The sequence below is a fragment of the Grammomys surdaster genome, unplaced genomic scaffold, assembly GCF_004785775.1.
Source record: "Grammomys surdaster isolate TR1022 unplaced genomic scaffold, NIH_TR_1.0 372, whole genome shotgun sequence".
Taxonomy (NCBI): Eukaryota; Metazoa; Chordata; class Mammalia; order Rodentia; family Muridae; genus Grammomys; species Grammomys surdaster.
The window spans coordinates 5907306-5931494 of NW_021604791.1; the positions used below are offsets into that span (position 1 = coordinate 5907306).

Sequence of the window (24189 nt, forward strand, 5' to 3'; positions counted from 1 at the left end):
GGTGGGGGCAATATATACTGGGTGGATTAAAAAATTCACTCATCCACTGCAGACGAAACTAGGCTGAGTCAGGTTTTTTAGATTATTCTTGATTTTTTTTTTTTTTGAGAAATACTAATTCCTGACTTTCAGTCTCAGGGTTTCTGGTTTTCATTACTTGTTTTCTTGTTTTTCATTACTTGTTTTTAACTGAGCCAGTTTGACTGAGGCAAGATGCTGTCTTCCGTATTCCACAGCTTGAAGGTTAAACTAGTGCACTTAGGGCTAAGGTACTGAAGGCACCAAGGAGGTACAAGATGAGAGTTAGACCAGAGTCTCTGAGCTTGAAGCTGCACTGAGCCCTAAGGAAGAAGCAAGGATGCTCTCAGGGCCTGGGCTTATGGCTCCAATCTTTGGGAAAGGTTCCTTTCCTTCCAGGCAGCCTGAGTAAACATTTAAATCAACTCTTAAAAATCCCTTAAAATAAGCTCTAAAGGAGAACACAGCACAGCCAGACTCCAGAGAAGCCCAGTCAGAGTTCATTTTTACTCCCACTGTAAAGTCCCCCAGGGAAAGAAAAGGAGTTTGATGAACCCCTCTCACGGAGGTCAAGCTGGTGGATAGATGGGAAAGGCTGGAAGATGGGATTTGGAGGGAAGGAAGAAAGGAAAGGTAGACCTGAAGGATGGAAGGGAATCAGTCAGTCTGTCTGTCAGGAAGAAGCATACAGCCCGGTAGCATACATACATTTGAAGGAGACAGGCAAGTCATCCCAGTGTCAGCCAAATCCAGGCACACAGCAAGAGGAGTTGGGCTTCCTAACTGAACACCAAAGATGTCTACCGTGTGGGAGTGGCTGGCATCCAAGATTCCAGGCCTGGCTGGGGTTCAGAAGCAAGACGATTCCCAGAATTGAACCCAACAGAAAAGGCCAGACTCCAAGAGTGAAAGAAACAAGAAATCAGCCTCTGGGGAACTGCAGGAATTTAAAAAGAGCTCATGGGAACTCTGGAGGAGATGGGACTTCTAGAGCCTAGAAAGGGGCACCGCCGTAGCAGAGCAGCTGGAGGCCAGGACTGCAAAGCTTCTCTTTAAAACCACTGGAACGAGCCTCTCATCCTTACAAAATAACAGGATTTATATGGGTGTTGCCAGAATAAAAAAAATGCAGAGCCAATTTTTTTTTTTAAATTCTAGTGCAGAATAAAGAACACAAAATTGACTTGCCAACTGGGGCATGTATGCATAGGCCAAAGTGGACTCTGATATATTAAAGAACATGAAAAGATTTAGGTTTTATTAGGACGGAGAAAGTCATGTGTTGTTTTGAAAGGAATCTCTATATTGGGTGGCCAAAGCTAGCAAGCTCTGATTGCCCAGTGGCAGCAATTACGCTTAAGAACAAAGTCATGGCCATCGTCAGTTGCGATGTAAAGTTACAGCAGCTGTTTTATTGGCTTGAGCTGAAAAGATATTCCCTGAAGCAGACAGCTGGGATCTAAGTGGCCTCCTGGCTCCATTTTAATAGACTGTGCCAGGAAAGACTCCATTTTTGCATGAGAGTTGTCATAGTAGAAACTTTCCATTGTCCAGGAATGCTTAAGAAGCCAAGAATAAGAATCTCGATTGGTTTGAGGCAGATATACCTGGGTTGATTTGATTTGGATTGTTGTTTGGTTGGTTTTAAAATAGGGTTTCACTCTGTAGCACAATCTAGTCTAGAATTCACTATGGAGCTCGTACGTGCTTCAAATTTGTAATCCTCCTGCCTCAGCCTCCCAAGTATCAAGAACACAAGCCACTACACTCAACTGAAGATAGCATATACTCACTCAGTCCTCAGTGGGCCACTTCTGGCAAACACTATGGATGTAGAATTAATTACCCAAAATCTGTGACCAAAAGGATTTCAAAGGTTGGTGAGATGGCTCCTGAGAGACATAGGAATCTGGAAAACATCCGAACAATTCATTCCAATGATTACAGATTGACACACAATTTGGAAAACATCTGAAAAATCATTCCAATGATTAAAGAGAAGATCCTTTCTCCTTAGCAGGCATCATGGCCCCTAAAGCCCTTCATAGCAGTCTGCTGATGGCCTCCTGGACACCTCCAGTGGATCTGTATCTCACTCTTAGCTGTTCAGGCCTCCACTGGTCTCTGTAAATGAATTATTTATTCTAGCTTGCCCATATAAAAGACACAGAAACCTGGTATTTTATTTACAAGCTGTAAGCCTAGATTGAGCAGGGTCTATGTTCTTCTTACCTATATTCAAACCATAGGCCCCATGTTACTTGCTGTTTGAGTCCTGTCCAGGCTGATTTTGCTCCATCAGTCTCTCCTCAGGGTGCGCTTCTCTCGGCCACTTGCTCCTGGTCCATCTCCTCTGATGGAGACCTCCTCCTCCTTCCTCTGTCTCTTTTCTTTCTCCTGTGGTCTCTCCTAAGATCCCTCACCAGATCCTCAAGTCCCATCTTTCTCTCTCTATAATTACAGGCCTTTTAGTAACAAATAGCTTTAAATTTGGAAGCAAGGTGCAGGGAATGATTAGCTCACATGTGGGCGCGGGTGTGGGTTCTTGAATCTTGTTGGGTTGTTGTGATTCCCACGGCTGCAAAGAGACTGGAGCAAGGGAGTCTTGACTGAGTTCACTCCGTGCACGACACTGGGTGGGCGCTACGGGGCCACTCAGTCTGAAGTTCTAAAGGGGCTCAGAGCCCTTGGATTGGGGATCCCTGGGCCAGGAGGTAGCCGGGGACCAACTAGTCTCAAGCCCTTAGGCTCTCAGACACTGCTGAGAGGCTGCGGAAGGACCAAGACTGGGGACATGTGGACACTCGACAGGCCGACCCACAACCAAGAAAAACGAGGGTGGGGGGGAGAGAGAAGAACGAGGTCTCAGCAGTGCCCCGCTGGAGATACTCGGTTACTGTACTAGCTTAGCAGACTCAGCGCTTGCTTGAAGAGGCAGTCCCCATGGCTGGAACACAGAGAGGTCCCCCAGGCGGGATGTTCGGCATGGCAGCTGCGGCTACGGCAGCTCAGCATTAAAGGCCTTCTCCGCGTTTCCCCACGGCAGGCCCCAGAGACATGAGAAAGTTCATGGTTCCAAAAGGGTTTATTTTCATAGTGGATGTAGATGGATCTTGCAGTACCCCTGTGAAACTCAGGGCAGACCTGAGTTAAATAGGGAGGAAGGAGGAGGAAGGGTCTGGGGAAGAATGCTTAATCGGCTTCACCCTCTGGCCTTCAGGTGTCTTATTAGCATGTAAATCTCTCTAGGGCCTGAGGCCTGTAGTCACACCCTCTATCTGCACTCTTTGGGAGGGGCTGCAATGGCCTACATGAACAGTGCAGGTCAATGGAGTTCCACGCCATGTGTAAGGAGCCTATCTTCTGGGAGCTCGGTGGAATAGATGCCCGTCCCTCACAGGCAATGGACACCTGTTGGATCTCCGGGCTATTTCCAGCCAGCACTTCGACCAAAACCAGCCATCCTATCATGGTCCTACAGCAAGGGTTATACAACAAAGGCCGACGTACATGAGAATGCAGTCATCTGGATGGCAACCAGATAAATCTTAGGGTTCAGAGTTTAGCATTTATATACATAACAGACCAACTCCCGAACAGATCTTACCAGCAATACACTCCCCTGCCATATGGATTTCTGAAAGTGGAGCCAGAAGAACCATAGAAATTTCCCTACGGCCTACAGAGTCAGTCACTGGCATCTTCTGCTCACTTGGCCAAGGATCAGAAATCTGTGGAGCAACCTGCCTGCCCCTGAAGACCTTGACATTCAGTCCAGTAACCAACTTTATTGATGCTTTGTAAGAGGCTTTCAGGAACCCATACTAAGTAACAGAGGGACAGAAATGTTACTTTTAAACCTTGGGGAAAGCCTAAAAATGGCGCCTCTCAGTAAGGCAATACAAACATGGCCTCTTAGTTTCCAATATTCCCACGAATGCAGCCATCAACGCTTCTCTTTCAAAACAAGTATGGTGAGGAAACACTGGCATGGGGAGCCAGTCCCACTGAGGGCCGTGCCTTGGCCTTAAGAGATTTTGATCTGAAGCTTGACAGTGCAAGATATGTCTGCACCAAAATGAAGTGATTTGTATCAAGCTCCAGCAAAAGCAAGTGAAAGAGAAAGTTGTGAAGGAGGGAAGCTCTCGTACAAATGATTAACAAGCAGAACCATGGCAAGAAGACTCTGCCGGAATCACAACTGGGCACGAGCCAAGGCAAACAGCCGAAATACCTCTTCACAGACATCTGCTCACAGCTAACTGTTTAGTCTTTGGACCGATGCTACCCTGTTATTAATCCTGGTGGCCAAGGGTGTTTTGAAATCTCTCCTGCAATCCTCTCCTCTTCACTTCGCCTGTAACAACTTCCGATTGCCTCAACCCCCTTGACTAGCTCAGAGTTGACATGTCTTCCCGTTACAGCGCCTTACCATCGCCAAATAAACGCCACTGCTCTTTAGAGTCCCTGTGTGTGTGTGTGTGTGTGTGTGTGTCTGTCTGTCTGTCTGTCTGTCTCTCACTGTCTCTCACTGTCTCTGTCTCTCTCTGTCTTTCTGGGGTGCCTGTCTACTTCTATTTGTCTATCTCCTCCCTCTCCCTCGCTCGCTCCCTCTTCTCTCCCACCCCGCTCTCTCCCCAGAGGCTGATGAGCCAGCCAGGTGCCTAGGAAGCTTTAACAAACACTTATCAGCATCATTTGTGTGTTAGCCATTTTTTTAAATGAGCCTTTTGTTTTGGTGAAAGGGATATTGTTGCTCTGACACTTTAACAAGCTTAAAAACAAACACTGCTGCTGTGAGGAGCATTGTTATTCAAGATCTTATTCTCCCTCCCAGTGATTGTCTGCTTCCATGGCACCTGCTGGATGCTCTCTGAGACCCACCCTCACCAACCCTCCAAGGCACCTCAGCAACACCTTCCTAGACGGGCTTCTCTCAGCTGTGGTTGTGACTAACCCACCAACATGTTTTCTTTACCTAGGTTTGGTGGCTAGTTACCAAGGTGAACTGTGGACTAGGGTATCCGAGAGATGATGAACACGAAGCCCCGCCCCGTTTCCCACTAAATGAACAAACACATCCCTTCTGTTAACATTCTATCTAAACTCCGCCCCCACAGTTACCTGGCAACAGCCAGGTATGCTCCTCCCCACCGTTACATGGCCCACTATAAAAGGGGCTGCTTGCCCCCTACTCCCTTTCTCTCTCTCTCTCTCTCTCTCTCTCTCTCTCTCTCTCTCTCTCTCTCTCTCTCCTCTCTCTCTCTGCCTCTAAACTCCCCTCCCCATGCCCTAAGAGGAAAGGATGCCTCATCATGGGCCCGCTGAGACATCCCCTTCCCCCATACCTCACCACACTTCCATAGAACATATTCTATATCTCTTTATCTTTTTATAAACATATCACCTTCCTCACTACAAAATAAGGATGAAGCCGCATTATAGAATAATCCAAAGACACTTTTTTCAACTTGTCACTAAATGATGTTCTCGCCTGTCCCTTTGATAGGGTGGCATACATGTAAAACTTTACACTAATTCAAAGTTAAAGTGTAAAATAATGAATGCCAAGGCAGAAAATGAAGCTCTTAGAGACTTAATAGGCCCATTTGATAGAGGTAAGGGAGCGTTAGAGTTGAAAACACATCTAAATTTTCTTTGCATATCCTGTGCACATTTGCAAGTTAGCTGTTACACTGTGACCTTCAGCAATGCTTTTGCCATGAGTGGATCAGAGTACAGAGACCACTGAAAGTGTCCTCCTTGATGGTATTCTTCAGGTACTTTTGGCCTCTGGCACCTGAAGATCAGGGCTCATGGAATGCTACATACTCAGTGAGCTGTAAGTGACCTCCAGACTCCTCCGGGTTCTCTGATATTGATCTCTATAAGCTATTAATTCCCTTTCAGTTATATTATTAGGGATTCCCCAACACAGCTATGACTCTTCTTAAGATAGGAGACAGACACTGATAAGAAACCAGTATCTGTCCTTTGACACACAAGGAGAATTTACCAGTGAGACTTTTCCATCGGGAACAGAGGGAACGTCAAGAACTTAAAGCTGAGTCTATGTCTCACAGATGTTTCTAAAACAATACGATATGATCTCTGGAGAGGGCCCAGCTTCCCACTCCAAAAGGACAGACATCAAGTAAACAGTGTGGACGGAAGCCGTGCTTGCTGTCTTTCCCCGACACAGTCCAGTTTATCAACAGCTTCCTCCTTACCTCAGTCCACCATGAGAGACACGTCAGGGCTTCTGCTGATGTCTCTCATGGTCAACCACTTTTCAAGGCCTGTAGATTCTGCTTTTAAACTCAACTACCACGCCCCTCTGTGTGAGGGAACCCTATCTCTCACTGTCTCATGCAATCTCCATCCAGGCCTATTGTCCCAGCATAATTATGGAGAGTGAACCCTTTCTGTCACGATGTGTGAAGGAATGGACAGACGAAATAGTCTCTGCCTTCTGTTCTGTAACCAAAACTCAAGTTTTCAGGGAGTCCTGCCAGAGTGACTGGCAATAGTCAGTGCCCAGATACCTTTGTCTTTTGTCCACAAACATTTAAATCTTTTAATTAAGCGCCATTTCTGTACCAGAAACAAGGTTGGCTCTGAGTCTCCCAGCAGGTTTAATGCCTATCCCAGAAGATGCAACTGTACTTTGACCTCTCTACATGCTAGGCAATTCACCCTCATACAGGCTGGGTCTACCTTCCACAAGGAGAGGCAAGTTTTTGCTTGCACAATGGTACCACCTGCTTGCTATGTCTTTCATCTTCTGCATCATACATTCCCCAATATTGTTACCTTTTTCCAATTCCCAAAATGGCACCATGTAGACACAGTCGAAATCCCATTCCCTCTTGAAGTCTATTCCCATTAGAAACTTTTCCCTTTTGCTTACATGGAGACTTCCCTACCCTACAGACCTGATCCTGCATCTCTAATAGCTCACCATCATCTATATGACGATAAGGTCCAGTCGGAAATCCAACACATCATGTGCAAGGACTTTGTGCTACCAGCATCTCCCCTATTTCCAGTCCCATTGCTTTTCATTTTTCTGCCAACACACTTCCGCTAGACTGGGCTTCCTCTGGTTGCTGGAGTGTGCCAAAGTGATTTGCGCTGGCTTGGCCCCTGCTCACGAACTGCTGTCTGGACTAGAATGATCATGTATACTGATCATACCCTGACCAATCTCCCTCCTACTGATGATGACGATGACGGTGATTCTGATGTGCGAGAAAAATGAAGAGATGATGGAGATGAAAGATGCTATACTAGTACAACAGCGTGTTGATTAGAATTTATCCCTCATAAGCCTGACTGCATAGGGGTTGATGTCAAAAGTATCCCCTCTCCAGGAAAAAGACACTGGGATGGGTATGGCCCTCATGCCTCACTGAACAACGACAGGGGGACAAGAGCCATTACAAGGTCCCCTTCAAATACTGGAGGTCAGGCCTCTATCCCCGCCTTCACAAGTTTAGAATTGTCACAGCCCTTCTATACTTAGAGAAGGGAGGAGATGTCAGGGGCAGCCCTGCTTACACACTGTAGGCCTAAAATCAGCCATAGGCCTAAAATCAGCAATAGGCCTGTCATACATGTATACTAACACCAAGTCTTGGGTCTCTGTGGAAAAAACATCGAAACAGATGGCTATCAGCTATTGAAAACAGGCAGCTTTTGTGAAAATTTACCAGCCCGAGTAGTCATAGACCTTGTAATGGCTGATAATACCAACTTAGATAAGGACAAGTGATTCATAGGCAGAGTCATACTGACCTGTCCCCTGAACCTTCACCCAGCCGATACCCTGTTCTGAAAGATATCTGTACCCTCCCCCTGAACACCCACACTCCTGTGTCATCCCCTTCCCCGCATCCTGCCTTTTTGAGTTTATAAGCCCTGTGTGAATAAGTAAAAATTATGATTTGATTTAATAAAATAAAAATTAAAAAAAAAATTAAAAAAAAAGAAAAATAACTTATCCCTCACCGAACAATAGCACTAGGATGCACCATTCAACAGGTGCTGTGCATTCCCATATGCTGAAGAAAGCCCACCCAAAAGCTGGATTCCTCCACTGTGCAAAATGTCACTATCATGATGAACCCAACTCTGTGCACTATCCTCCTGGTTCCTGCAAGGCAGGTTGGGAGAAGTGAGATCCCAGTAGCAAATGCAGAGAGATTCCCTCCTCTCCTTCCCATTCTTGCAAGACCCAAACAACAAACAAACAAACAAACAAACAAACCAAGAGAGGAATTGTGGGATTCATGATCCTTGTAAGAAAAGGAGACAAGCATCCCACTCTCAAGTTAGACTCTACCAGAGAACAGAAGTCTTCCTCGTGCAGGCTCAGAACAGAGGATGTAGCAGAGTCAGGAGGCACAGTACCAGGTACTTTCCACAGATGCCATGAAGAGTGTTGAGCTGAGAAATGTTGGAGATGCCTCAGTAAAAACAATAGTTCATGAGCCAGGCCTGAGGGCTGATGTCTGTGATACTTCTAGAAAGATAAAGTGTTTGAGGCCACCCTGGGCTACACAGAGAGCTCCAGGCTAGACTGAGTGGCAACTGTCACAAAAAGGAGAACAGGGTGGGGAGGTGAGGGTAAAGAGAGGAAGAGGAGGAGGTGGGAGGAGTAAGGAGAGGAGAAAGAAGAGGAGGCAGAGGAGAGGGAAGAAGAGACGAAGGAAGAAGAGGAGGGGGATGTGCCAGTCACAGCTTACCGAAGATCCATCAGTAAAGAGTTCTGGAGTGTATTATGGGTTGGAGTTGGTGAAAGAGATGAGACAGGAAGACAAATCACCCATGTGTCTCTGGCCTTTGGCCAAAGATCATGAGGGTCACATTTGTAGCTGAGTAAGTCAAGTCTATGACTTACTACAGGAGAGTGGATACCACGGGGAACCATGAGGTTCTTGTGAAAGAGTGTTGGAGAGCTTAAACTTCAGCTGAGTGAAGGGAGGGAGGCACTGGCTGTGGGTTGGTGTTGTCAGGGAACAGGACAGTCCCGTGACACAGGGACTGTCCCGTGATCACCATCATCCCTCCTCAACGGAAGCTCTGCTTTCCCCATCTCAATGGCCCACAATCAACCAGGTCGAAAAATACTAAACAGAAGATTCCAGAAGTAAACAATGCATACGTTTTAAATAAGTTCACTGCAATAGATTGTTCGAATTGTTCCATTTTAATTATCATTGTTCCTAATCTCTCACGACGACTGATTTACAAATTAAATCTTATCGGAAGTCTGCATATTTAGGAAATAAAAAAAAAGCATAGTGCATATAGTTTGATACCATCTAAGCTTCCAAGCATCCTCCTCTTGGGAAGTCTCCCCTAGGAATAAAGCGGGAGGATATCCTATCTGGAGGGAAGGCAGGCGGCAGCGAGATAGAGCCGTCATTTGCAAAGCAGTCTTGCTCAGCGGTGGAGGCGATGCCTGGTATTTCTGGGTGACATGATGACCTTGCCTAAAGAGGACGATCTGTGAGATTGTTTATGCTCCACAGGAGAACAGTGTGGCTCAGCTGCAAGCATCAGCTGGGCTTCTAATAACACTGAGGCCTGGCTGCTGATGTCAGGTCAACTTGTAAAAACACTGTTGGACTAGCTGTGTGATTGGCTCAGTTCCTGGACACCAGCTGCATTTGTCCTTCCTCATGTGCCAGTGGACTGTGCTCTGAAGAGGTACCACAAGGCCCTTCAAGGAATCAACATCTGGGCCCTACAAGAGAGCTAGTCTTTGGAGACCTGCCTCATACCAGTTATCCATGAGGACTCAGTGTGACTGTAAAATCACCGACCATAATGAAAGGACTGTTATTATTATTATTATTATTATTATTAAAGACCTTTATTAACAGGTGCTTGCAGTTTGTTGACTTTTTTGAAAAAAAATCAAATTGTAAACTTTATTACAAATTAAAAATGAAGTTCTTAAAAATCTCAACTTTACCAGATATGATTAAAGGTGTATTGAGAAAAACCAGGCCTTTTTTTTTTCTTTTCTTAAAAAACACATTTGTCATTACCAAAAAGAGACAACTTTAGGTAAAAATAATAAAAACCCCATGCTGCATAGATAGTGCAGATAGTTCTAATGTTATCTGGTCAACGGGCAAAAAGCAAGCACTTAAGGTCTTCAGCCCCAATCTTTGTTCACTTATTGTTGCTGGAATTTCATATTCACTTCTTCTTGTCGGATGACCAAACCAGATGATGGTAGAGACGGTAACCCAGCATTTACTCAGCCCCGCCCTGCTCAGCCTCGGGAGCGGACGAATTCTCAGTTGGTGGATCGGCTGCTTTTGTCTCTTTGCCATCTTGTGGTTTAGGGTTCTCTGGGCGTCTGCGTCAGTAATTGAAGTTGTGGTGATACCGACGTTGAGGTGGCTGCTGACTTTGGGTCTCATCTCTTTGATTTTCTTTGGAAAGGGCTGTTATAAATAGCCAGATTCATAGAGACAGGAGCTTCCTCCTCTTTGTCGGTCCTAACCTAGAGAGCACACACCAAAATGAGAGGAGGGAGGGAAGAGAAATGGAGGAGAAAGACTCTCATCCCTGGTTCCCCAAAGTCACCAGACTAGGTGGTTATGGCCTGGGTGTGCTGACTGCCTAGAACTGCTATAACTAACCAGAATGCATGGCTTACATCAGAGAGATATTCTGTCAAAGGGATGGATGCAGTAAGTGTGTTTCTCCAGCGCCTCTCTTCTTGGTCTTCAGATGACTGATGTCTCACTGAACCCTCACTGGCCTTTCTCTGTATGAATGACACTCCAGGGTCCCCTCCTTTTTCCTTCAGTAATTTCTAGTGAGGCATACTAGACCCTGTTCTAAAGGCCTCAGGATCTTTGAAGCCTCTATCTCCAAACACAGTCATATTTGAGGAGTTGGGGATTAAGGCTTCCCCAGATGAATCTGGGGAAGTGAGGGAGATTCAACTCACAATAGGTCAATTTTCTGATTTTCTGTTTCTTCTTGAGTTGGTGTCAAAGATGTATGTGCACAAAGGGGGCTAGAGAGAGGCTGTGTGGAAGCCAGAGAGTGGCCTAGAAAAGCAGCTTTTCATATGAGTCTCCACACTTGTCTTGGACTTGTAGACTCCAGAACTGTGGGAACATTAATTCTTATTGTTTGAGCCATTCAGTATGTGGTACTTTGTAATAGCAACCTCAGCAGACTGTGCAGGCCTATTATAAGTTTAAAAAAATAGAAGGCCAGGTGGTGGCAGCACACACCTTTAATCTCAACACTTGAGAGGCAGAGGCAGGAGGATTTCTATGAGTCTGAGGCCAGCCTGGTTTACAGAGCAGAGTTCCAAAGCTACGCAGAAAAAAACCTGTCTTGGAAAAGAAAGAAAGAAGAAAGAGAGAGAGAGAGAGAGAGAGAGGGAGAGAGAGAGAGAGAGAGAGGGAGAAAGGAAGGAAGGAAGGAAAAGGAAGGAAGATTAATCCCAGCACTTGGAAGGCAGAGGCAGTAGGATTTCTGAGTTTGAGAGTTCGAGGCTAGCCTGGTCTACAGAGTCAGGACTACACAGAGAAACCCTGTCTTGAAAAACCAAAAAACAAAAAAAACAAAAAACCAAAAAACCAAAAAAAAAAAAAAGAAAAAAAAGGAAGGAAGAAAATGAAGGAAAAGAATTAGTAATTTAAAAACTTCTCAAGAAGAAAAGTTTCACTAAAGAAGGCTACCAAAGGTTTACTATTAATTATTCAGAAATCAGTTCCCCACCCCCAAAATAGAAGATGTGTAAACATTTTCTAACTCATTGCATGGTACCACTGTTACCATAACAGCAAAACCAAAGTCATAAGACAAAACTAGCATCTCTTATGGATAATATACAGGGATTAAAAGCAACATATAATAAAGAGTAAATTCCAGAAATACACAAAAAGTGTTTCATACTATGATGAAGTGGGGTTTATTTTAGAAATGCAAGTACGGTTTCAACATTCAAAATAAAAAAATAAATCAATGAAACATACCATGTTGATAGAATAAGAGGCGTTTTTAGTTACTATCTCAATTGTCGTGGGAAAGGCATTTGACAAAACACAACACAACTTCATAAGAATGTTCTCCTCACTATTGAGATAGTAACTAAAAATGCCTCTCTTCTCTTTTCTTTAGATAACCAAATCTCTCCCTCTTTCCACCTCTTTCAGCTTGATTGACACTACCACAGACTAGGCGCCCCTTCACAAAGGGAACTCGGCAGGTTTTGCTGGCTAAGCAGTAAGGGTCAGAGAAAGGAGTTGACAGCTGAGCATGCTTGAGTTCTCACTGTCAGCTGTGATACAGGGGAACGCGCTGGGGAACAACCCCACGCCCCTGTGACTGCTATCACTGCCTCCTGCCCCTGACATCATGTTCTCTCTCTCTCTCTCTCTCTCTCTCTCTCTCTCTCTCTCTCTCTCTCTTTCTCTCTCTGTCTCGCACACGCACGCACACACACACACACACACACACACACACACACGAGACTGGCCACCAATACATGCATCTTTATTGCCATCCTCCCTTCCTGTTCACTTCCTACCTGTCACACCCCCAAAAGGTATACCTCTAGGTGACCTTCCAAGTAAACGACTTGCCCTGAAGTCCTTGTGTCAGGTGCAACTTTGACTTCTGGGGAACCTGGAGCTGTGAGAAAGAGTCATAATAGATCATTGAGTGAACTCGAGATCTCTAGCAAAAGGTTAATGAGACTAAAGCTGAACAGGAAACAGGCTGCGCTCTGCGTTTGGTCTGATTAAGACCAGATGTACTAAGACCAAGGTTACTAATAAATTTCTCTTGTTGTGGGACAAAAGCAAGCATATGTAAAGAAAAAAAAATCCTTTGAAAAATGCCCATTGGTTGTTAAACTATCATGTCAGTATCTGGACTCTTAAAAATCACGCCACTTCTGGAATATGCAGAAGAGAAGCCAAAAAGCAGTAGCCCCTTTTCTAGGTGGGAAAAGAGTTCTTAACTCACTGTTTTTGAAGTACTTGTTTTTAAAGTGTGTAGTAGTCAGGGACAAACTCGTAGGCGCAACCACATACATTGCTGATGGTGTTGTGGATATTGCTTCCTGCTTTCACACAGCAACCCTACAGATTCTGGGATTTGAGGGGGTTGGGGGGAGCCACAGGCCTAGGCAGGACCTCCTGCCCGGGCGCCATCCCCATCACATCACTTCTGTACCATGTGGTGCCACCTGATATGTGGTCAATGGGTGCACTGGCTTTGGTCACCTAGACGCCACACCTTCTGTGCTCATGGAGAGAGAGGAGTGCAGCTCAGCCCTCCTAAGGCCTCCATAACCCTGGCACTCTGCTAGTCTTCCTTCCTCTACAGCTGCTTCTAGGCCCACCAAGGACGGTCACTGCTCTTGTGACAGTTGCTCAAAGAAACATGGTCATTTTAGTTTTTGAAGTGGGAAGATGTGTTTCTGTGCCAGTTGTTTATGATTTAATCGTTTGATATTGTGTTCATTGATCTCTTAAAACGAGCGAATTTTTTGTTCTTTTAATATAGTCCCTAAGACTAATGCTTCTGTGGACTGCAGTGGGCTCTGTCTCAGACTCTACCTTCTGGGACCAGAGACCCTGATCCCTGGTAACTGCTATCAGTATGAGCACTGAACTGCTAAATACCCTCAAGAAACGGGACGCAAGACCACTGTCCCCGCAGGTCAAATAGTGACCTTCCTCTAAAAGGTCTTCTCTGTGAGTTTTAAATAATAACACAGGCCAGTGATTTGTGAACCAGTCTTATAGCCAGAATTCAAGCCCTGGGACCCATATAGTAGACAGAGAAAATCAGCTGCCCCACGTTGTCCTCCTCACGTGTAGCACATGGACTCACAAACATACACATTCATTCACAAACACAAAATAAAAATGTTTTTTAAAAAAAAGTAAAAGTAAGGGACTGGAAAACTGGCTTAGTAGTTAAGAAAACACGGGCTTCAGGTCCAGGACCTGAGTTCAATTCCCAGCACCCACAAGGCTTCTAACAACTGTCTGTAATTCCAATAACAGGGTATCAGTTCTTCTGTCCCCCTCCCCTCCCCCTCCCCTCCCCCCACCCAGGCACCAGGCACACACATGATGTACACATACATGAATGCAGCCAAAAACATCCATACACTCAAAATAAAAACAAATAAATCTAGAACCATAACTTTTAAAAAGGATTTTAAACTTGACTCAGCATGAGATAGCTTGTGTGATAGCGCAAGATTATGAGGATCCAAAGAAGAAAAACATGACAGCTAAACCCACACGGGCCCTGTTGTCAAAGAGGACACAAACCTCACTCCCTTCCTAGTCTGTCCTTAAAAGAGTAACCACAAAGCACTCAGGTTTCCTAGGCCCATGAGAATGTAATGGAGTAAACAGTGCATTCTCATAAAGTCCTAGTTGTTAAAAAGGTTTTAAAAAAAAATGCAGAATCTGGAAAGGAGAAGAAGCGGGCAGCGCGTTCTCTCTAGTGCTGGAGAGTGAGGACAGGGGCAGGGGCTGAGCGGGAGCTGGCCAGTGCGTGTGCTGGGCGTGGGATGGGGTTGCCAGGGCAGCGAAGATGCCCACGACAGCGACGGCGGGAGGCCGGATCGCGGGCGGGCGGAGCGGGCAGACTCCCCGCCCCGGGGAGGGCTCCTGCGGAGCGCCGGGCGGGGCAGCCGCTTTAAGAGTTGGCCTCGGGGACCGGGGCTGCTCACTCGCGCTCGCGTCCAGCTTTCTCCATCATGGAGCGGCCGCCGCGCGCCCTGCTGCTGGGTGCAGCCGGACTGCTGCTCCTGCTCCTGCCCCTCTCCTCTTCCTCCTCTTCGGATGCCTGCGGCCCGTGCGTGCCGGCTTCCTGCCCCGCGCTGCCCCCGCTCGGCTGCCCGCTGGGTGAGACCCGCGACGCGTGCGGCTGCTGCCCGGTGTGCGCTCGCGGCGAGGGCGAGCCGTGCGGGGGCGGCGCGGCCGGCAGGGGGCACTGCGCGCCGGGCATGGAGTGCGTGAAGAGCCGCAAGAGGCGGAAGGGTAAAGCCGGGGCAGCAGCCGGCGGACCCGCGACCCTCGCCGTGTGCGTGTGCAAGAGCCGCTACCCGGTGTGCGGCAGCGACGGCATCACCTACCCCAGCGGCTGCCAGCTGCGCGCCGCCAGCCTGCGCGCCGAGAGCCGCGGGGAGAAGGCCATCACCCAGGTCAGCAAGGGCACCTGCGAGCAAGGTGGGCACCAGCGCCTTCCCCGCCCACTCCCCACCCCCACCTCCCGCCTCCGCAGAGCATCCCTGGAGACCCGCGGGAGGGAGGAGTTGATGGCTGCCCGGTGTGTCCCGAGCCAGGGGAAACGCCTCCCCTTGGCTCTCTTGGGATGGTTTTATTTGGAGTTGCCTGTGTGCGCCAAGAAAGTGAGAAATCGCAGTAACGGGTATAAATATAGAAAAGATTGTCCGGGACTCCTAGACACAGTTTACCCAACTAGCCTGCAGGGCAAGTCTCAAAGCCTCTACACTCTTGAAAACCTTTTCTCGTCATTCTTTCGTTCCTTTGGGTGTGTACAAAGAGATACACACCCAAAGGGTGTTAGCACCCCTTTGGGGTTAGCAGAGAAATACAGAAGCTTTCAGAAAGTCGATTTAGTAACCAGATAAATTTTTTCAAGTTGAAATTCATATTAATATTCAAGTACTGGAGTTTCCAATTATCAAACGGTAACCTAGCTAGAGGTTAATACTTGGGGGTAAAAAGAAACACGAACGCTTTGATGTGAACCCTCTGATCATGTTGTTTTTCTTCTTGGGCCCTGGTTATGTTTTTTCATAATTTGTCCACAGGATGCCAGGTTCCGCAGGAATGGCTTTGGCATTGTGTTTGTCTATTGTATCCCATACTAATCCAAACTTACACAAATGAAGTTGGAAAAAATAAAGTCTGAGGTTGGAAGGAAAAAAGAAATCAGAAAACTTTAACTCTAGAGCCTGAAATAACATTTTCCGTGAGCAGTCGTTTTGAGGGAAAGTTAGAGCCCTGAGCTGGCAGCTGCTGCCCTGGCCTCAGCCAAGGTGGGAGGGGAGGGAAGGAAAGTCAGCCGCTGCTTCTTGAGCACAGTTCAGGCTTTCTCCAGACTTTGCAAGGAGCAGTCCTTTCTTTACAGCTTTTCCCAGAAACCCATATGCAAATAGGCTGTGTGCCATTCGCCTCAAAGTTTCCAATTGAAAACCTTACATGGTGTAACTCACAGTTCCCTGTTTACAGTATTATCACCTCCCATTTATAAAACTCACAGACCAAATATCCGTTTCCAACGAAAACGGCCATTTTCCTCTTTGGCACGACAGTCACATCATGAAGGGAAATGCACATTAAGAATTCATTCCAAATATTGAGAGTTTCTTATAAACACCCCAAGGGGAAACTTCTTTCCCAGAGTCTCAGAATCAGGCATCTTTGCCCTATCAGAGCAGATTAGCCTGGTGACTTCCCAAGTGATGTTTCCTCATCTGTGGAGAGTTTACTTTGTTAATTTTTATTATTTTCTATTTTATTATATATATTATACTACATATTTGTATGTGTTGTATATTATTTACATATTACATATTTATACAACAGTATAATTCATATCATTTTATAATTAATAAAAATAATTTCTTAATTATACAAAATGATAGGATTTGTTATGACATTTCATAAATGTACCTTTATTTTTTTATTTTTTTATTTTTATTTTAAACAATGTACTTTATACAAAATAACCAGTTCATATGGAAATAAATCTACAGATCTCCAAAGATCAAAAAAACTTTTTAAAAAGTTCTTTCAAAAAATTATCCAACACACAGTATCAAGCTAACTATTGAGGTAATTGTCGCTCTCAGTGAAACAGCAGGGAATCAGCAAACCATGACAAAATATATACAATGTAAAAATAAATATCATTCCCCCTTTCCCATACTGGCCAGGACAGTTCATAGGGCATTCACTTCCGTAGCAAGAGTCCAATGTCATATACTGTGTGCAGACTGGCAATTCGGGGCTAGGACCCCGAGGAGCTGTCCACAAGTCAAATGAGAGAAGTATCCCCTGCCTAGAGAAATGAGGGGGCCACAGAGGCTATAGAATGAGGTGGAGGAAGGCAGCATTTCAATAAATTACTCAATATCCATACAGCTGTCCCCACTGAACCCCAAGGGGGAGGATGAAGCAAGAGCAGCTAACTTAAGCCAAACTAGAAGGCTCGTCATCCCACCTCACCTAGAGAGTATGTTTAACCCAAGACTGACAGAGAGGGATCCAGAGCTTAGCACCAAGGCTAAGCTTGTGTCAGCCTAGTGTGTGTGGGCATGTAACCCATCTACCCAAAGAGAAGGTCTACGTCAGGTCCTAAGGCTCTATGGAGTTTAGTGCGCTCAAACAGAAAAAGGTAGACAGTGCCTTTCACCAGCAAGTATCCATCACATCTGTCACATTCATTCTTGGGGGTTGTTTGCTATTTTAAGGTGAGTCTCACTACTTAAGCTTTGGCCTGAAGCTAGGTCAAGCAGGCCTTGCACTGAGAGATCCTTCTGCCTCTGCCTGCTGGAATTAAAGGCCTGTGCCACAACACTCGGCTCACATTTGAACTAAAGCCATGCCGTAAATTCATGGTGGAAGGGGGAAATGCCTCTGCATGTTCCACCCAAATGCCAAGTGTCTTTGCTATAGCTGTTGACAAGAGCTGCCCACATTCCAGAAACCCTCAGGACTCAACACTCACTGACACACTGTTGTGAAGGGAACACAACAGGGTTAAGTATATAAGGAAGGAGGCCAAGAAAGGAACTGTAAAGACTGCTAGAAGATTAAATGAGGTCATCTCAAACCCTGACCTTGTCAGGATTCTGACACCTGACCTTGACCCCGGATTAAACCTTTCTGGTGAATTTCAAGTTAGGTTTTGTTTTGTTTTTGAGAGTTGGGGTGATGGTGGTAACTAAGGGTTGAAGCTAGGGCTTCAAGTATCCTGCACAAGTGCTCTACTACTGAGCTATAGCCCACCCCCCTTTTCACTTTGGAGTCGGCATCTTCCTAAGTTGCTCAGGCAAGGCTAAACTTGTGATCGCCCAGCCCCAGACTTGAAAGAGCTGGGGTTACAGGTCTACTCCACCAGACCTGCCTTATTTGAACCTGCACACACTAGCCAAATGCTCTACCATAGAACTGCATCTTCAGCACCTCCCCCACCTCTGATCAGGCCTTAAGAACAGTTTATCATTTATAGATTTGAACATTCATTAAAAGGAAAAGTCATGTTGGTGACAAACCTGGTGAGAACTACATTGGGACATTTGTGTGTTTAAGACTAGCATTCAACATGCACACCTTTTAATGCCAGTAGAAGTTAACATAGAAAACCATACAGCCAACAAATGCTATTTTTTTATTTTTATTTTTTTAAGTTTTATTTATTTGATGTATATGGGTACACTATCACTGTCCTCAGACGCACCAGAAGAGGGCATCGGATCCCATTACAGATGGTTGTGAGCCACCATGTGGTTGCTGGGAATTGAACTCAGGACCTCTGGAAGAACAGTCAGTGCTCTAAACCACTGAGCCATCTGTCCTGCTCAAATGGAGTTTTACTGTATTTACCTCATTGTTACCCTCCCTTCCCCTCTCCCCACTTTACTTCCTCCTCCCAAGTTGTACCCCTCTCTTTTCCTGTCTTTGGGTGTGTGTGTGTAGAATTTTATCAGTTTGTCTCTTGCTGCTTCCTTCTCTCAATGCTCACACAGTATGATGGAGAAATAAGAATGAACACGTCCAGTCTGCCTCATTGCCAGGGTCACCCAGCTCTTTGGTCCCTCTCCAGGCTGCAAACCACTTTAAGGCTACAGCCTGGCTTCATCTTTATGCTCAGGAAGATGGTGAGAAACAGCATCTAAAACTGGAAACCTTGACATAAACCAGACTTCCATCTCTCCGCCCTACTCTGACAGACAAGGGGGCTGGGTTCTAAGGTTCTAGCAGGAGGGTGCCAGAGAGAACAGGAGAGGGCAGAGAGCTCCAGAAAACCTTTCCACAGCAAAGGAGAGTAAGTGATCATGTACTTATTTGGGGTCCTAGGTATAGTTTTGACAACAACGAAAGCTAAATGGCCAGAGTACCACTTACTTATGTACCATTCAGCACTGGGTCTTTGCAGAGAATAAAAATATATTTCCTTCCTTCTTCTAGCCATTTCTTTCCCCCAAAAGAAACTTGCATTGTGTTTACAATGAGGGAAAGAAGGTTTACTTTTGCAGAAGTCAGCCCCGGTGAAATAGGCTGTCTACATTCTGTTCCTCTGTTTTCATTAAGCATAATATTTATTGAGCAGCTAGCCAGCTTCAGCTGTGTATAGCTGGGGATGCACAGAGCAAATCCGGTCTTGACGGTGAAGGAAGTGCGTACTGGTTACAAATGGCAGAGCACTTTCCCTAGATCCCTGGAGCAGCTCCTGGTGTGGCTCTTCACTGAAACTACCATTTAATGCCTTCTGGAGAGCGCTTGTCCTGCTTGGTTCTGTATTTTTTGTAGTTGAAGGCGAAGCCATCTGCTTGAAAATCTGTTAGAAAGATAATGAGCTAATAATCTCGAGTCTTGGAGCCGTCCCTGTGAACTGAGTGCCAGTAGAATTCACTGGGGTCATTGGCTGACCGGAAGGGGGGCTGACAATTCAGTTTAATAAAAAGAATCAGAACTGAGATGATGGGAAACATCATAAAGTCATGATGTTGGGACAGAAAATGATGCTCTTCTATTTCCATTCTCAGACCTTTTGCTTACTGTCCCTTAAATCTGAGTCCCTCGGCACCCATGTAGCTAGTTACTCTGTTATATTTGGATACCATTTTCTCACCCTTCGATATTTTACTGGTGGACCCAGAATGCCACCACCCAGTCTCTCTTCCTATTTCTTCCATGGCTCAGTTTGAAGTGTCACTCAGGCAATAGAAGGGTCTTCACAGTGCAGTTCCATCTGAGCTCTTCCCTCCAGTCTCCCTATGCTCCTGCTACACTATATGGCTGCTGTTCTGCATGCCTCTGGAAATGCTGTGCCTTCTGCCTAGAGTGCCTCCTGCGTACAGACAGACAGACAGACACATACACACACACACACAAACAGGGATACACACACAGGGACATACAGAAACAGACACATACCCTCTCTTGGAACTCTTGTCCCTTTCTCTGTAAGAGCTGACTTTCTCCTGCTCCATTAGAGTGTTATTATTCTCCTAGTACTGTTCAACATCAAGAAATTCTTGCTGGGTCCATGCTGTGTATTTGTACAAAGGTCCCATAGCTGACAGTCCACTGTAGACCTGACTCCCTGGATATGAATGTTGACTCTACCATGAACCACTAGCTTTGTTCTTTCATGACCTATATGACCGTAGGGTTCCTCACCTGTAGAATGGGGTTATCGTTATATCACAGGGTTTTATGATGATTAAATGCCACCAAAAGTAACTGTAGAAACCACTGGATGAAGATTGGTGCCATCGCTCAACCAGAAAGTTAGCTCTAGATGACAAGAGAATCTTTGTCACCCAGAGAACCCAAATCTCCAAGGGCCCAGATCAGTACTTGAATGGACTAATGAATGAAAGAATCCCCCAACCTTCTTCTAGTCTCAGGGTAAGCAACTTTGAAGAAACAGACACAGTTTCTTACTTCAGTGTAAACTTTACACAGAAATGAATGATACTTTTACATAGTTGTGTGTACTCTGAAGAATATACAGCGGGGGAATGAGATGGAGGTCAGGGGTGAGTGAAGCAGGTACTGAGTGGGGTGGGTGGGGCAGTACCATGAGCCAAAGAGCACAGACAGATCTGAGGGGGAGCCGGGCTGTAAGTTATGCCATATAGACCATCCCGCCATCTCCTTAAATGCCTGTCTTTCTCCTAGAATAAAGGCCAGCCTCTGTCTTATAATGCCTTTCAAACACAGTATCTGGCCAACAGTTAGAGCTTGGTACATGTTTGTTAGTCAGTCAGAGGAGACCCTGGGGGAAATGCCTTCCTCTGGGAATGTGGACAGTGGGCTTCCTGCTGTGTGCCCTTACACACCATACCACATACACACACCTGCCTCCACTTTATGCTTCTGCCTTCCTGAAGTCTAAGCTGAGAATTTATCTGACACTGCACTCAGCCATTTTTGAGCTCTGATACTATGGTCACTTTCCACCAAATTCTCAGACTCTCATATCACGTTGGTAGCTACCATCAGGTCCGGGAGCTGTGTTGTAAGTAAAAAAGGAAAAAAAAAAAAAGCAAAAAAAAGCTTCAGTGAGGTTTATTTGGCAAATTTCAAACCCTTTCCTTAAGGAATTCAGTTTAAACTTACTGTGGGGTTGCGTTGTGTAAATGCTACTGTGTTGTTCCTGTCCTTGAATGAACCCAGGGACTCCGCTGGAAGGTGAAACAGAGGAATTCCAACAGCCAATGAACTTGTTAGGGGACTGGTTTATCTTGAGACCGGACATGTCAATGGAATGTTTTGTTAAGATAACTCTGTCTTGAAAAAAAAAACAGATTTATGCTGAGGAGGGGGAAAGAGCTAATAATGACTTCTTGGGGGAGTGATATCCTGGTTGAGATAAATAAATAAATAAATAAATAAATAAATAAATAAATAAATAGCTGAAGAAGAGCTAGTATGGGGGAATGAATGGAGTCAGACAAAAGAGAACTACAAAAGAAGGAGATCTTGTCATTTGTGACAGCATGGATGAACCTGGAAGGCTATTTTAAATAAGCTATACTCAAAGAGACAAATACCACATGATCTTGTTTCTACATAGAAACTTAAAATGTCAAACTCACAGGAGCAGAGAGCAGAAGGTCCTTTTTTTTTTTTTTTTTTTTTTTTTTTACAGAGGTGGAAGGTGAAGTTGGTATAGGAAGAATTGAAGAGAGGTTAGTCAAAGAACACAAGTGACAATTAGAAAAATATCTAAGAATGCCAACTTAGATAAGGACAAGCGAGTCATAGGCAGAGTCACAATGACCTGTCCCCTGAACCTTCACCCAGCTGATACCCGGTTCTGAGAGGTATCTGTATTCCCCCTGAACACCCACACTCCAGTGTCATCCCCTTCCCCACACCCTGCCTTTCTGTGTTTATAACCCCTGTGTGAATGAATTACGATTTGAGAAAAAATAAATAAATTATTTATAAAGAAAAAGAAAGAAAGAAAAAGAAGACCCGAGACCCTAACTTGCCATGACAGGCTGTGTTTACCAGGGAGTGCCCAGTGTTGCCTCTGCTTCTGAACACTGTCTTACAAAGCCTGATACTGCTTGCGTACCAGCCAGTTCTGCCTCTGAATTACATTCCACCATCACCCTCTGTCCTTGCTTTCAGATCAGAGAAACAGAGGGAAGGGGGAAAGTTGCCTATGAGAGGGTCAGTGACTGCAGACTCATGGTTTCGAAGGAGACATACAGGGATTCTGTGACCACCCCTTCCCCCAACCCATTCCCCCCAAACGTAACAGCCTAGGCAGAAAGCCATGAAGAGAATACATTAAAACTGTGATAAGGATCCTGAAGTGCAGCTCTTCACAATTAGTGAGGGTGCAGGAGGGGAAGGACTCAGTTTTGTTTAAGGGGCTAGCCACTGGGAGTTTGACCATGCTCCAGTACATATATGGGCAACATAACTTGGACTTGGTTTTCTTCTCTTCCTGTTCCTCTTCCTCCTCTTCCTCCTCCTCTTCTTCCTCTTCTTCCTCTTCCTCTTCTTCTTCCTCTTCCTCTTCTTCTTCCTCTTCCTCTTCTTCTTCCTCTTCTTCCTTCTCCTCCTCCTCCTCCTCCTCCTCCTCCTCCTCCTCCTCCTCCTCCTCCTCCTTCTCCTTGGGATTGGGGAGAGTCACAAGGGTGGGGGAACAGACCTGAGAGGACTGGAAAGTGAGTGTGATTCAGGTGTACAAAGTTCCCAAATAATCGATAAAAATATATATATATTATGTTGAAAAAAACCTGCCCCAACCCAATAATAATGCCTCTATCGTTTTATAACTTTCTTGGCCTTGTTTGCCCTTGTTAAACATAGAATCTTCTAGAACGGTAAGCAGATCACTAATTCTTGCTTATCACTTGATTCTGTTTCAATCACCAAATTGTAGGAAAGTGTTGAGCTCCTGGGGTAGCTTTAGAAAGGGGACAGGCAACTTTGAAGAAGGGGTAAAGGACTTTAGAGCATTTGTTCTCAGCCTTCCCAACGCCGTGACCCTGTAATACAGTTCCTCATGTTGTGGTGACCCCCAACCGTAAAACCATGTCATCGCTCCTTCATGACTGTACTTTTGCTACTGTTATTAATCGTAATGTAAATATGTGTTATGCAGGGTCTCTGACATGGGACCCCCCCGAAGGGGTCACAACCCACAGGTTGAGAACCGCTGTTCTAGAGAGAAGCGCTCCAGAGAACAAGGTACAGTCTACCTAGTTTGGGAATTGGCTATTAAATGGCAAGTGCCCATTCTGTAGTTCTTCAAGGAAACAGACTTTAAAAGCCTAAATTAAATAGCCACAGGCACATTCAGATCACACAGCAGGAAGAAGCCGGTAGCATGGATGCTGCAGTGGTTGTGTGGGAGCTGAGAAATGACCTCCGTTAGGAGGGCAGAGTGGAGGAGGCTGTCACTGCTTTATCCTCCTCCTTGGTCAGCTCTGAGATGGAATGATGGAGCTTGGCAGTGTTACAGACATCCTTAGTATGATTTCTGTCCTGACCCTAGAAGGGTCCACCAGAGACTTGCCTTCTAGAAGAAACTGCCTTATACGGGTGTTCTTTTGGACAGCTCACTGACACAATGCCCTTGGTTGGAGTCCAAGGGCAGCTGGCTTCTCTCATTCTGGGTAGCGTCCAAGGGCAGTAGGCCTCCCTGGTTCTCAAATCTGCCTCCCAGTGGATTAGCTTGTGAGCTTCCTCTGCCTGCAGCTACCCCATATGGGTTCTGACTTAGCCTCTACGCCTTTAACTACAGCACAAACATCTTCTTAGGAACCAGTAGAAAGGAAAGACTGGATTCCTGTCAAAAGAATTAAGCCAGGGAGATCCATGACTGACGCTCTCTCTGGGAGCTTATGAGTGACAAGATCAGAAAGGTCACTTTTCA

The 24189-nt window shown here is 45.6% G+C and overlaps 1 protein-coding gene across 1 annotated transcript in view; it reads left to right on the forward strand.

The window, feature by feature from the left end:
* The first annotated feature begins 14757 nt into the window (after nucleotides 1–14757).
* Igfbp7 (insulin like growth factor binding protein 7) overlaps nucleotides 14758–24189 on the forward strand; it is a 64166-nt gene continuing 54734 nt past the window's right edge. Inside the window, exon 1 of the mRNA XM_028780834.1 lies at nucleotides 14758–15257. Within this exon, the coding sequence (XP_028636667.1) occupies nucleotides 14786–15257 (472 nt within the window). The 5' untranslated portion in view covers nucleotides 14758–14785. The remainder of the gene's footprint in view (nucleotides 15258–24189) is intronic.